Source organism: Mirounga leonina, unplaced genomic scaffold, assembly GCF_011800145.1.
Source record: "Mirounga leonina isolate KUSES-001 unplaced genomic scaffold, KU_Mleo_1.0 Mir_91, whole genome shotgun sequence".
Taxonomy (NCBI): domain Eukaryota; kingdom Metazoa; phylum Chordata; class Mammalia; order Carnivora; family Phocidae; genus Mirounga; species Mirounga leonina.
The window spans coordinates 48,532,150-48,547,858 of NW_023270839.1; the positions used below are offsets into that span (position 1 = coordinate 48,532,150).

General features: G+C 39.6%; 1 protein-coding gene across 2 annotated transcripts in view; it reads right to left on the minus strand.

Annotated features, from left to right (window-relative positions):
* Nucleotides 1–15,709, minus strand: part of PTPN9 (protein tyrosine phosphatase non-receptor type 9) — a 78,191-nt gene that overhangs the window by 11,192 nt on the left and 51,290 nt on the right. For both annotated transcript variants that reach the window (XM_034994648.1, XM_034994649.1), the window contains 3 exons: nt 12,822–12,932; nt 10,559–10,887; nt 4,021–4,114 (listed from right to left, as the gene is read on the minus strand). In XM_034994648.1, coding sequence (XP_034850539.1) covers nt 4,021–4,114; nt 10,559–10,887; nt 12,822–12,932 — 534 coding nt within the window. The remainder of the gene's footprint in view (nt 1–4,020; nt 4,115–10,558; nt 10,888–12,821; nt 12,933–15,709) is intronic.

Sequence of the window (15,709 nt, forward strand, 5' to 3'; positions counted from 1 at the left end):
AAGGTGGCATATCCATACAATGGAATATTATTTAGCAATAAAATGGAGTGAAGTACTGACACATGCTACAACATGGATGAACCTTGCAAACATGCTAATGTAAGAAGCCAGACACAAAAGCTATATATTGTATGATTCCATTTATATGAAATGTCCAAAATAGGCAAATCCATAGAGACAGAAAGTACACAGACTGGGAGAAAATGGGGTGTGACTGCCAAGGCTATGGAGTTTCTTTTCAGGTGATAAAAATGTTCTAAAGTTCATTGTAGTGGTGGTTGCCCAACTCTGTGAATATATTAAAAAACACTGAATTAGGGGCACCTGGGTGGCTCAGTCAGCTAAGCGTCCAACTCTTGCTTTCAGCTCAGGTCATGATCTCATAGGTCAAGAGATGAACCCCATTTTGGGCTCCATGCTCGGGAAGGAATCTGTGGGAGAGTCTCTCCCTCTGCCCCTCCTCCCACTTGCAAGCGCCTGTGCTCTCTCTCAAAATCAATCAATCTTTTAAAAAAAGGACAAAAACCAGACCACTGAATTATATGCTTTATTTTTTTAAGATTTTATTTATTTATTAGAGAGAGAGAGAGAGAAAATGTGCGTGTGAATGGGGGGAAAGGCAGAGGGAGAGGAGAGACAGAATCTCAAGCAGAACCACCTCCTCCCCCCCCACCAAGTGCAAACCCAGATATGGGGCTCAATCCAAGGACGCTGAGATCATGACCTGAGCTGAAATCAAGAGTCAGACACTCAACCAACTAAGCCACCCAAGGCACCCCTATACACTTTAAATGGATAAATTGTATGATATGTGAATTACATCTCAATAAAGCTGTTATTTACCAAAAAAGGAGCCCATTAAGACTTGCAGCACTGGTTCAAAACCAAATGGGAGGCAAGCCAAGCACCCTGAGCAGGAACATCCTGTCCATGCTTCCACACACAAAAGGCAAAGTGTGACTGGAGAGGGAAGAAAGCTATACCTCATATCTAGCACCATCAACAGTATGGGCCAAACACCCAGGCTCCTTTACTACCTGAATTAACACAAAGCAACAGCCAGACAAATTCAGAAAGGTCTCAATGAACAGCTCTTGACTCATTCTCTTCTGGGGTCCTTCTCTCATCTCCTCGTGTCCTCAGTCTTATTTCAACATCATTAGCTATCAGGGAAATTACATAGGATTTTAATTTTTATTACTTTTATTATACCTTCTCACAAGATCTCTGCCAACATCCTTGCTGATAATCCAAGCTGGTAAAAGAGAAACACAGATGCAGCTACAGCGTCAAGTCATAGTATAACTAGTTGAGAGTACCTAGCAGGTACTATGAATAGCAGAGGGTGTGGAGGGGAATAGGAGGACAAAAGACAAAAAGTTTCCATGTCAGACTAGAGAAAACTCATACTTGACTCCACTCTAGGGAGGTCAGAGTGACTCAAACCTGCAGGACCCAGGCAAGAAGGCATAGAAAAATATAAAGGATTTCCCTGGTACATGCCAGTCGACACTATTCTGTAAGTAATGTACAAGCTGTTACTCTTGGAACTACCTTCATGCTTTGAAAAGAAATACACTTCTTTAATGAAGACATACTATTTCTTTATAAATAAGGATACCAGCTTTCGGTATCCTTGTCTCTGAGAGCACTGGGAATTAAAATCAGCAATTTCAGAAGAATCATCAGAAATTAAAACTGAAAATGACCTCAGAGATAAAGTATAGATTTGGGGGCAAACTGAAATAGCAGAATCAAACCAAGTACACTATGTTATGGGCCAAGTTCAACAGAAACTGTGACTAATAGCTTTATAATTCCAGGAGCAAATCTGGTGAACAATTCACTAATAAACCTGAATCCACCATTTATTGTGGAAATAAAGCTTCTGCCAGTGTTTGCAGTAATGAAAGGAATTTAATTCAAGTGATGATCTTTAATTATAGGATGACTAGAATAGTCTGCTGGTACACTGGGATTCACTCATTCCTTCACAAATAATTTACTGAAGGTGTGATATGTACTGTTCTAGGTACTGGAGACACAGCAGTCAAGAAGACAGATAAATACAGCTGACTCCTGAGCCCCAACTTAACCATTATACACCACTCCTTGAGAGCATATACTTGATGATCTCAGTAAGAGTGATCAACTTACCTTAAGTCAGCCAGACTCTGAGTTAATGGTCCTGCAGGAAGACCCTTTTTTTTTTTTTAAAGATTTTATTTATTTATTTGACAGAGAGAGAGAGACAGCGAGAGAGGGAACACAAGCAGGAGTGGGAGAGGCAGAAGCAGGCTCCCCGCTGAGCAGGCAGTCCTGGATCATGACCTGAGCCGAAGGCAGAAGCTTAACAACTGAGCCACCCAGCTGCCCCAGGAAGACCCTTTTGTAAGGGTCCTGGACAGGGCTATAAATGCAGTTTACACATGATCTTAGCCAAAAGGCCGAGGATCGATTGAATTCAGTTTATATACTTGAAATGGTAGGGTCAAAAGAGATTAAAACCATGATCCTAGGGTCCCGATCCACGTATCCTATATACCCAAATACAAGGCAACAATTTTCTCAAAAATTATCCCCCAGAGGGACGCCTACGTGGCTCAGTCCTTAAGCGGCTGCCTTCGGCTCAGGTCATGATCCCAGGGTCCTGGGATCGAGTCCCACATCCGGCTCCCTGCTCTGCAGGAAGCCTGCTTCTCCCTCTCCTACTCCCCTTGCTTGTGTTCCCTCACTCGCTGTGTCTCTCTCTGTCAAATAAATAAATTAATTAAAAAAAAAAAATTATCCCCCAGAAAAAAGAGAGGGGATGTAACAAGTCCCTATAATGTGTGTCATGTTAAAGGGGCACTATTTAAATTTCTTTACTTTGAACAACAGCCTCAATCAATACTGTTTTTTTTTTAAGATTTTATTTATTTGACAAAGAAAGCGAGAGAGCACAAGCAGGGGGCGGGGCAGAGGGAGAGAGAGAAAAGCAGACTTCCCACTGAGCAGGGAACCCAATGCGGGGCTTGATCCCAGGACCCTGGGATCATGACCTGAGCTGAAGGCAGATGCTCAACCGACTGAGCCACCCATGTGCCCCAATGCTATTTTTTTGATGCATATGGAGGGCACCAGACAAAACTGGTATATCCAAAGGAAAAAGAAGAAATGTAACACATACTTAGTTGTTGACCTCAAAATTCTAAGTGTTGGATGATAAAGAGGACTTTAAAAAAGAATAAGTGAATGATTATGCTACAGAAAATGCATGAGATACAGGATGAAAGGAAAGAATAAGCTGTGTTAATGTTATGCTAATAGGTCTTTCTGGTTTAGGATAAGCTTTTCAGTCACAATACCATATACTTAAAAAGAAGTAAAAATTGAAAAAAAAAAAAAAGAAGTAAAAATTGTGTGCTCTGGAAAACTGTTAGATTGACTCAGGAAGTGGCTCAAATGAGGGCAAAGACACTGATGTTAAAGGTGCATGTGAAGAGTTTCACTATAGTGTATATACGTGTGATTTTTTAACATGAAGATATGATCAAATTAATACATTAAATAATATAATCATTTGAACATTTTAACTCTATCCCTAGATATTTATGTGTACACTAGTTGTCCAAAGGTATTTTAAGATCTTCTAGATGAAAAAAATCATAGGTCACTTATAATTAGAGTTGCCTTGTATTGCTACATATACACTCATTAATATGATAGACAATAGGACTATAATTTTACAACTAAGGAGTAAATGGAGAAATAATTGACATTTATCAAGCATCTATGATATACCAGACCTTGCACTATCAGCATTTACATAAATTTTTCCATTTAATCTCCACTTCGTACTGTGAGATGGGCTTATAGGGACTTGCTTACGGTAACAGACTAACTTGTATATAGCAAAGTTAAAACGCCAATCTGATCTCTCTGGCTTAGAGTCCATGTTCTTTCTACTATGATACTAGTAAGCTTCACTTTGGAAAATTTCCCTAAGTGCTCCTGAAAATATAGCATTTATCTGTGTACCTGAGTGTGGCCACTTCGTTTGGTCAACTTCACTCTAGTTTGGTCCAGGCAGGGTACATCCCCATAGCGGTTCTTCTCTAGGTTTCCTGGAGACCTGAAGAAAATGAAACAGACAAACTAAAACAAAGACAAAGAAAAGGTGGAAGCAGCATGTATGTGTAAACACAAAGTCCAGCGGTGCAAAGGTGGGTATCCGTTACTGTTGGTGTTGGAGACATGGAGCAATGGTCTAGTCTATCCATATTCCATATCATTTAACATTTTTAATATGTATGTATTCCTGTGAAAATAAAGATTATTTCCATTCAAAAGAGAAAATGAGAGGGAAATAGGGATATTGCACCAAAAAAATCTGGCTGCTAAGAAACCTAAGTTCCAGTTGAACATGGTAGGTTGACAACATATGTTTGACTCCACTCTATCTTTTTTTTTTTTTTTTAAGATTTTATTTATTTGACAGAGAGACACAGCGAGAGAGGGAACACAAGCAGGGGGAGTAGGAGAGGGAAAGCAGGTTTCCCGCGGAGTAGGGAGACCGATGCGGGGCTCGATCCCAGGACACTGGGATCATGACCTGAGCCGAAGGCAGACGCTTAACGACTGAGCCACCCAGGTGCCCTGACTCCACTCTGTCTTGTAGCCTCAGTATAAAGGCACTAATCAGTACAAACCCCAAAAGTGATGGCAGAGACTTCAGCAGATAAAGAGTGAAATCCATTTTGGCAGAGAGAAAACAGATGGAAGAATTTTGGCTGACTTGGCCAAATGCAGAAAACTAGGACCCACAGAGGTATCTACAGAGAGACACAATGACTCACTCTCACCAATCCCACACCCTGGAAAGCAAGGCGAGTCACAGGGTTAAAAACAGAGGAATAAGTGAAAATCTGAATGACAGACAGTGAGAATTCCCAGCCCTCTTCTCCCTATTCTCTCCTATCCTATACTTACATCAAGCTTGGACCCTCCCAAGCAAAAGAGTGGAGAATTCCTCTATGGAGAAAGTGAATAGCCCTACATTAAAGAATTCTGTCACCTAGAGTACACCAACAACAAGCTAGCTGATTATTTAAATTTGAAGATCACTCACACAAACAGCATTTCCAAGCAGCTTTTAAGGACCTCCCCCTCAACAGTGTAAACTAACAGCCAAAGATCTCCAGATAATTACAGAAGGCTCCAACACAAAAAAGAAACCAATCAAACACATGGCAGGGAAAAAGCACAAAAGAGTGTCAGTAAGAAAAAATAAGTTCTAAAAGGCTATAATTAATACCCTCAGACAGAAAAAGGTACTATATCTATGAAACAAAAATAGGATGCTATGAGAAAGGAACAGAGAAGAAAAGCTCTTGGAAAATAAATAGGATATCCAAAGTAAAAACTTTAATAGAAGAGATGAAAAAGAAAGTTGAAGAAATTTTCCAGAATAAAACAAAAAGTCAAAGTGATGAAAAATATAAGAAAAATTTAAGAAAACAAGACAATCATTCCAGAGCAGGAGTCAGCAACCTGTTTTTGTAAGTAAGAATTTTATTGGAACACAACCAAGCCTGTCAGTTTAGTACTGTCTATGGCTTTTTTCACACTATAATGGCAGAGTTGATTACACTTGCAATAGAGATTGTAAAGGCCCACAAGCCTAAAATATTTACTATTTTGCCCTTCAAGAGAAAGTTTGTCAATCTCTGATCTAGGAGATCCAACCAGACTGAGAGAAATAGTCCAGAAAGAGAGCACTGACATAATACAAGGAAAGAGAGAATGAAAAACAACTAATGTAAAAAAAAAAAAAGTCCTAGAACTAAAAACACAAGCCTTCAGAGTGCAAGAACCTATCAAGAACCCAATAAAATGAATGAAAAAAAGGACCCACACCAAGCAAGAAATATCACTGTGAAATTTTTAAATGGAAAGACAGAGATTATCTAAAAATGTCCAAAATGTCTTGAGAAGGAATAAGAATAACATCAGACTGTTTAGTTGCATTGCTACTAATTAAAAAGGGATTGTTTTAAAAGTTCTGTGGTACAATTATTTCCAACCTAGAATTCTATGCTCTAACAAAACTAAGTAAAGAAAGAAGATGGGGGAACCAGGAAACAAGAGCCAATAAAGGAAAGTGGGGGCGGAAATCAGGAAAAAGTCCAGACAACACCAACCTCAGTTTAGACTGGAGCAAAACCCCAAAAACTTCTGGAAGTGAAGTCTCCAAGGGAAAAAAAACCAAAACAATCAATTCATTATCTGATATATTTGACCACTTGGAAAATACTAATAATAGTGTAAAATAAATTTGATTAAGCATAGGGAAAAAAATAAAGATAGGAACATGGAAAAGTAAAAACAGATGAAAAAATTAGGTAACTGGGGCGCCTGAGTGACTCAATCAGTTAAGTGTCTGCCTTCAGCTCAGATCATGATCTCAGGGTCTTGGGATCGAGCCCCGCATCGGGCTCCCTGCTTGGCGGGGAGTGCTTCTCCTCTCCCTCTGTACTTCCTTTCTCTCTTAAATAAATAAGTAAAATCTTTAAAAAAATTTTTTTTAAATTAGGTAATTAACTCCAGAAGAAACAAGAAATTGAATTGATAAAACTTAATATATTTGATTTCATAGAAGCCCATCTCTGTGTTAGAAAAATTTACAAAGCCATAATAATTTAAACAATGACTATTGATTTAATAAAAAAAAATATGACATAATTATATTGGAAAAACAGTGAAAAGTGAACTGGAGACAGGGTGTTAAGAACCAAATGCTTACCTACCATAAAAATCAATGAAGAGTATTTTAAGTATTTTATTTAGAATCATAGAAGAAATACCAGAAGAAACAGCTATTAAGAGTTGAAAATGGGGGTGCCTGGGTGGCTCAGTCTTTAAGCCGTCTGCCTTCAGCTCGGGTCATGATCCCAGGGTCCCGGGATCGAGCCCCGCATCGGGCTCCCTGCTCAGTGGGAAGCCTGCTTCTCCCTCTCCCACTCCCCCTGCTTGTGTTCCCTCGCTCGCTGTGTCTGTCAAGTAAATAAATAAAATCTTAAAAAAAAACAAAAAAAGAGTTGAAAATGGATACCTAGAGGAACCAAGGGTAAGGCAGGGGATTGCTATTAATTTTTTTTTTTAAGATTTTATTTATTTATTTGACAGAGAGAGATATAGTGAGAGAGGAAACACAAGCAGGGGGAGTGGGAGAGAGAGAAGCAGGCTTCCCGCCGAGCAGGGAGCCCGATGCGGGCTCGATCCCAGAACCCTGGGATCATGACCCGAGCCAAAGGCAGACGCTAAACGACTGAGCCACCCAGGCGCCCAGGGATTGCCATTAATTTTAGCATTCCTATTCTTCGGTACTATTTTGTTTTAAAAAAAAAGTTGTACATATATTGATCAAGAAGCAAAAAAAATTACTAAAATATAAATATTACTCTAATATAAAATAATATTCTATTGTTCATAGTTACCAACAAATATGTAATGGAATAAGCAAAATAGTCTGGAAGGAAATGTACCGTATTCATACTAGTTGCTGCTTCTGGGGAAGAGGGGAGAACTGAGGGTGAGAATTAGAAGGGATTTACAATGAATTCCTTCTTTTATTTTTTATTTTTTTAAAGATTTTATTTATTTGACAGAAACAGCACAAGAAGAGGGAGAGAGAGGGAGAAGCAGGCTCCCTGCTGAGCGAGGAGCCCGATGCAGGACTCGATCCCAGGGCCCTGGGACCATGACCCCGGCCGAAGGCAGCCGCTTAACCGACTGAGCCACCCAGGCGTCCCTGAATTCTTTCTTTTAATAACAAAAAAAGATGGAGCAAATATGACAAAATATTAAAAATTGTCAGTATTAATTCTGGTGACAGGAACATAGTTGTTTATCACGTTATATTCTGTACTTTTCCATATTTTAAAAAATTCCCTCTTCCCACACAAATAAGTCCAGCTGATATTTTACAAAATCCCAAGAACAATTCAATGGAGGAAGGACTTTTCAGCAAATGGTGCTGGAGCAATTGGATATCCACAGACACACGCAAATGTGTGTGCACATACACACACTCAACATCAACCTAAACCTTACCTCTTAAACAAAAATTAATTCAAATGGATCACAGACTTAAATAAATGTGAAACATAACACTATCAAATGTTTAGAAAAAAAGGAGAAAATCTTTGCAATCTAGGGTTACATGTTCTTAGATTTGACATCAAGAGTGTGATCCATACAAGGGAAACTTGATTAAAGGACTTTATCAGAATAAAAACTTGTGCTTCACCAGGGACCATGTTAAGAGGATGAAAAGATAAGCTACAGACTAGAAGAAAATATCCGCAAGCCATGTATCCAACTAAGAACATACATCTAGAATATATTTAAAAAAACCTCAAATCTCAATAGTTTAAAAAAAAAGTCCAAATGGAAAATGGGAAAAAGGTATGACATTTTACAAAGAGGATATATAGATGGTAAATAAGCACATGAAAAGATGTTCAATATCATTAACTACTAGAGAAATGTAAATTACACTGACAATGGGACCTCATTGCACACCTATTAGGACAACTAAAACAGAAAATGGTGTTGGCAACAGCAACTGCTGGTGAGGATGCCAAGAAACTGGATCATTCAGACATTGCTAGGGTACGTCAAATGGTACAGCCGCTCTGGAAAAAGCTGGGCAGTGTCTCATCAAACTAAGTATCTAATTACCATATGACCTAGCCATCACACTCTTGGACATTTATCCGAGAGCAATGCAAACTTGTGTTCATACAAAACCTAGACACAAACATTCATAGCAGCTTTACTTTAAATGCCAGAAACTCTAAATAACCTAGGTGAACAGTTAAACCATTCATACCATGGAATAGTACTTAGCAATAAAAAGGAATGAACTATCGATACATGTAACAACAACTTGGGTGAATCTCCAAGGAATTATACTGAGGGAAAAAAGCCAATCCCAAAAGGTTACTTATGGTATGATTCCATTTATATAAGAACATTCTTGAAATGAAAAACTACAATAACAGAGACCAGATTAGTGGTCTCATCTAATCAGAATCTAGTCAGAACAAAGTTAGGAATCCCCAAGTCAAGTATGCATCCTCTTAGAGCAGCCCAGTACTCCTCTCTGTTCCATAATACTTCCTTGATTCAAAAGTACAGGGGGAGGGGCGTCTGGGTGGCTTAGTCATTAAGCGTCTGCCTTTGGCTCAGGTCATGATCTCGGAGTTCTGGGATGGAGCCCCGAAACCCGCATCGGGCTCCCTGCTCCTCGGGAAGCCTGCTTCTCCCTCTCCCACTCCCCCTGCTTGTGTTCGAACCCTCTCTTGCTGTCTCTTTCTCTCTCAAAAAATAAATAAAATCTTAAAAAAAAAAAAAAGTTCGGGGGAAAAACTGGTTGGGAGAAAGACTGGATGCATATAGAGGTTGTGAACTGCTAAGAAAGAAACAGCTGTGTGGGAGAAAAGGACACTCTCTCCACTTTGATATATGCTCTGCTTTTTTTTTTTTCCCTCTTTGCTTTGCATTCTTGCTCTGCCTATTGACTTTCTTCTCAAGTGTTTCTTCTCTCTTACTGGTTTCCTAACTCATTCTTTTCCCTCTTTCCTTTTGCTAAGTCTCTCTCTGCATCTTCTTTACAGTACACTGACTAAGCTGGACAGGAATTACAAGGGGCAAGACGTATTCACGGAATCATGGATACCTAAAACATTTAAGCTACACAAGCAGGTGGATATCAGAGTCTAACATCATGTATTACACACAGGAAAACTGGGGTGCAGGCAAGGGAAATAACCTGCATAAATCACAGAAGGGATTTTGGGCTATGCTGGAACTTGAGCCTGGGACAGTTACTCTAGTTTTCAACAGAGAGACAGAAATTTCTACTGCAGCCAATGAAAACAGGGTAAAACGAGAGCAGTAAGAAAAATGATCTATGCCCTATGGCCAACAATAGTTACAAAGTAATTATGAACCAGTTATAAACTAGCCAGGTAGTTCTGTAGTAAGATTTGGATAGAAAGAAAATCCTACAAGGCCAAATTCCTAAGAGTTAACTCTTTTCTCTTACTGACTGTGGATTATTTTAAATGCACCAGCACCCCTCCTAAGAAAGTAATGTTATACTATAAATGCTCTAGGGAGAAACTGCCCAAATGTAAGGTCCAGAGATCACACTGAAGACAGGAATAGAGAGCCTACATTTTTGAACCCACTTTTTTGAACCTATATTTTGAACCTATTTTCTTCCCCAAAACATTTGCATTCAGGAAAATCTTTTATGCATCCATTATTACATGGTTCCCCTGTTGGTACTAAAGACCTTCAGAAATTCAGAATATAGGATATTGGCAATAGGCACCAAAGCAGGAGGTGCCTCTTTCTGGATGAGAGAACCATCATCTGAGTGAGACTGATGCTCCTTAACACAAGGAAGAGCCTCTGTTAAAGGAAATGAGATGTGGATGGAGCTGTTGCCAGCATGCACCAGAAGCATGTTGGTAACCCACTGTCGGCCCAAACTTTTCCTACTTACATAGAACAGTGGAAAGTGCCAACAGGGTTCTCACGGCGGATGTCTTCATACTCCTCATATATCCCCCGCTTTTGCCTGGTGCTAACATAGTCCATCAATTCTTGGATGGTCATGGCGTGGGGGCCTGGAACATGTACTGAGTCCCAGTCTAAGGCAGGAGGGAGGGAGAACAGGATGATCTCATCGAAGGGGTCTGGGTGGCCATTCATCTGGGGTAGAAACTGGAAATTCCAAGTCGCGAGGTCAATTTTGACGTACCCACCCAGGTTTTCTGGAAGGCACTCCCTGGGCAGGTGCTGGGTGACCTCAGATGTCTTTAATATCTGAATCTGGAAAGCCAGAAAGAACCATGTGAGTATGGACAGGAAAAAAAGACAGTGAAGATAAAGAACAAATGTGTTTATATTAGGTTTGAAGAATGGGATGAGATTTGCTTGAAATACTTGGTATACTTGTAAAAGGAGTAGACTGCATTTCATCTGCCTGGGATTAAAGTCCTATAATTTCCCCAAAGGTCTGACTTCCTAGAATGTATATCAAATTCACTCCTAGAATTTGTCCCTACCTTTTTAAAGATTTTATTTTTAAGTAATCTCTACACCCAACATGGGGCTCAAACTCACGACCCTGAGATCAAGAGTCATGCACTCTACTAACCGAGCCAGTTAGTGCCCCGGGAGCCTCGTTATATACCTCAAAAGGAAGGTACATTTAACAAAGCCTTTATACTATTAACAACGCTTCCCAGTGACATCTCATGCAGGTATTTGCCATTTTGATTATTAAGAATGCACAGGCAGTGATTTTTTTTGGTCAACTCCATACTAAGGTAACCAACTCTAAGCCTGGTGCTTTACTCACAGCTCAGTATGGATGTTCTCAAAGGTAGCTTTCTAGGAAAATAACACTAGACCAGTCACCCAATACAGGGTAGCCCAGGAAAACTGCCAAAAAAGTAATCCTAATTCTGCTCTCTGCTTAGACACAGCCTTACTGGACAAAATTGGCCTAGTTAGTTTTTCATGAAATCTGTGTGAAATGGGAATGTTTGTCACTCTTGCTGTTGTCCCTTCTTGGAATGCCCTCTTTTCCTCCTCGGCCTCTTCATGGACAAGCTTATAAAGCTCACCTCTTCTGTGAAGCCCTCCCTGACTGCTCGATACAATATTCTCCTTTGTGCTCCTGTAGGGCCACAGTTCTCTGTACATGTCTACCTCTGTGTTCCCTATCAGGAACATGAGCTCCGTAAGGGTAAGGAAAATCTCACTCCATTTTTAATTCCCAGGGCCCAGAGCCTGGACTGTAAAGGTGCGCATATATTTTGAGTTTATACACACATTAATACTTCTATATAACAAGTGCAAGAATTTGCCTAAGGAGTCCTCTATCAAAGAGTACCTTGGAAAAGATTTCTCCTACTCTCCTTCAATAGATCCCTAAGTACTTCCACAGAGCCAAACGTCTTCAGTTTCCCTTCTCCAACACAAGTCTCCCCAGCTATAGAGATCTGCATTGTTGTTGATATAACCTCGTAATTCTATACTACAAAAATCTCTAATAATATTTCACAACAACTATAATTAGATTGTGTCAATGTTTCATGTGCCCTTTCTTTCAAGGGTGAGAAATGAAAGAATGAATAAAACCATAATCTTTCAGTCCTAGAATACTCAGGGGTAATAACAGAATTACGATAATTTTAGACAACACTTTTGAAGTTAGGAAGCAGCAGGGTGTTTTAAGAGAAAATGCCAGTAATGGAAGTAGACATATAAAGAAATATAGTGAGAAATTCTCCTCCACCATGCTGGTGGTCAAAGGACAGATTAATATTTATACTTGAACAAATTCAAACACCAGTTCAACTAAGTCTATTAGAAATCGTTAAATATGCATGAAGAGCACTAGGCTAATTTTTGGAAGGAGTAGCTATCCCTAAGTTATCCACGGGACACACTCCTTCAGTGCTATCTCTATGTAAGGTGCTATGGAGGGAGAGTGCCAGACAAACTATGTCTAGCTCCTAACTTCAAAGAACTTGTAGTACAGTGAGAGAGGAAGCCTGTACTGACCTGAGTAAAGAATAAAGCAGAGAATATAAGTGGATACACTAACAGAAGCAGAAAGCACTTTAAGAGACAGGCCGGAAGAATTTTATTGAAGGTAAAAAATTAATTGGCAGGTTTCAACAGTAGAAATGGGAAGTTCACCACCTTCTTCAAATAACCACCTCCACCTACAAATAAAATAAAGCATGCCTTACCCTCTCCCGGACTTTGTCCTTCAGGAGGAGGCTGATGATGGAATAGGGCACTCGGAACCATATTGGTGCTCCCACAATCAGTACTTTTTTCAAACGAGCAGGAAATGCTCCCTGTGGAGAACACACATGAAAATTTAAAGATATCAGTTAAGGCACTGGAATCTGTGACTGTTCAAACCCAGAGTGTAGGTTTTCTGCTCTTTTCCCCATCCTTACCCAGCAGGGGGAGTCTAAAGCCTAATTCAGGTTTCATTTCAGTAATTACAGAAGTGGTTAAAAATTTTAAAATTATACACCTGAAACTAACATAAAACTGTATGTTAACTATATTGGAATTAAAATTAAAAGCTCAATAAAAAAATTAAAAGGTGATTTACTTTTTTAAAAAAAATTTGACAGAGAGAAAGAGAAAGAACACAAGCAGGGGGAGCAGCAGGCTGAGGGAGAAGGAATCAGAGGGAGAAGCAGACTCCCCGATGAGCAGAGCCTGACACGGGGCTGGAACCCAGGACACTGGGATCATGACCTGAGCAAAAGGTAGATGCTTAACCAACTGAGCCCACCCAGGCACTTTTAAAAGTTCCAATGTTATGTTCTTGTCAACATAAGCTTTATGGATCAAAAATTGATACTGACTCTTGTCAGTATATATGTGTGCGTCTTTTAAGTTCTGCTTATTAAAACTTTAAAAAAGGGGCGCCTGGCTTGTCAGTCCATGGAGCATTGCAAACTCTTGATCTGGAGTTGGTGAGTTCAAGCTCCATGTTGGGTGTAGAGATTACTTAAAAGTAAAATAAAATCTTGGGGCACCTCTGTGGTGCAGTTGGTGAAGTGTCCAACTCTTGGTTTTGGCTCATGTTGGGATCTCAGGGTTGTGAGATCCAGCCTGGTGTCAGGCTCTGCTCTCAGAGCAGAGTCTGCTTAAGACCCTCTCTCCCTCTCCCAGGTGCTACCCTATGCACTCTCTCTCTCTCTCAAATAAATAAATAAATCTTTAAAACAATAAAATAAAATCTTTTAGAAACTTTAGGAAAAATTAGATCATGAATAAACAGAACATGAAAGAAACATCTCTCATAACCTTTTATTCTGACATCTGTGTGTTTTTAATTCTTTTTTACCCATCTCTTCATCTAGTTATGTATTCATTTATTCAGTCAATAAATATAATCTAGTGGGCACAAGGGCAAATGAAATCTAAAGGGAAGGAGACACCCTGATCTGCACAAAGCACAAAAATAAAAAATTAGTCATTCCTAATTCACAGCTCTAGGTTTCATTTAGTTTAATATCCCAGCCCTTCTCACAGGCAGGGATACCAAGTAACTGGGAAGAAATTATTCCGAAGGAATCAAAAAAACAAAAAAGACAACAAAAAAGAGGAAATTGTAGTTAAGTATCTTCTACCACTTTCTCCCTATTCTTTTTCAAAAGACTGATTCTCAATTTGACATGTCACTCTCTGGCTACTCTTCCACTGATTTTGGGGGTCCACAAACATTCCCAATAGAGAATATACAGTATCTAAAACAAAATGCTCCATATTCCTCCTCACTAAAGTCTGAGATACAACAATTTAAGGGAAACTGGATGGCTCAGTTGGTTAAGCATCTCTTCATTTCAGCTCAGGTCATGATCTCAGAGTCGTGAGATGCAGCCCCGCATTGGACTCTGTGCTCCATGCAGAGTCATGCAGAGTCGGCTTGAGTTCCTCTCTCTACCTCTCTCTGCCCAACCCCCCGCTTGCATGCATGTGCTCACATGCACTCTCTCTCTCTCTAAAATAAATAAATAAATAAACTCTTCAAACGGCAACAATTTATTTCAGGATCTAAATAGCCAAGGCCCCTGCCAAGTCAAAAAGCAGTCTGGAAAAATACCTATATTTCCACAAAATGATAACTAAAAAGCAGAAGCCATTATATCTACTTCTTCAGAGCAAAGAACTACATACTCAGGCCTGTTCCATTTAAATGACTGTATAGCATCCACATATACTGTTGATGGGATAGTAGTTACATCTTCTAGAAGGCACCTAGCATTATATATCCTTAAAAACGTGCATATTTGGGGCACCTGGGTGGCTCAATCGTTAAGTGGCTGCCTTCGGCTCAGGTCATGATCCCAGGGTCCTAGGATCGAGCCCCGCATCGGGCTCCCTGCTCAGCGGGAAGCCTGCTTCTCCCTCTCTCACTCCCCCTGCTTGTGTTCCCTCTCTCGCTGTCTCTGTCAAATAAATGAATGAAATCTTTAAAAAAAAATGTGCATATCCTCTGGTCCATTTCTGAGACTATCCTAAGGAAATAACCAGAAACACAAAGATTTATGAACAGAAATGTTTATTGCATCTTTATTTTTGATAGTTAAAAATAGTACTTTAAAACTGGAAAAAATATATATGTCTGAAAATGGGTAGGGGTTAACAAAAATGGTATTATCCTATAATAAGATTATATAACCTTTAAAATGAAGATTTCGAAGATTTTTTTGCCACTATGGAAAATGCTCACAATATAATCTTAATTAAACTAAACAGGATCAAAACTATAACCTTAATTTTGTTTTAAAAATGACACACACATTGGGCGCCTGGGTGGCTCAGTTGGTTAAGCGACTGCCTTCGGCTCAGGTCATGATCCTGGAGTCCCTGGATCGAGTCCCGCATCGGTCTCCCTGCTCGGCAGGGAGCCTGCTTCTGCCTCTGACCCTCCCCCCTCTCATGTGCTCTCTCTCTCTCATTCTCTCTGTCTCAAATAAATAAATAAAATCTTTAAAAAAAAAAAAATGACACACACATTTATACTTTCACAGAGAAAAAAGATTATAAGAATTATATCAAAAGTTCAATAGTTTATCTCTGAAAAGATTATGAGTGGTTTTGGTTTTTG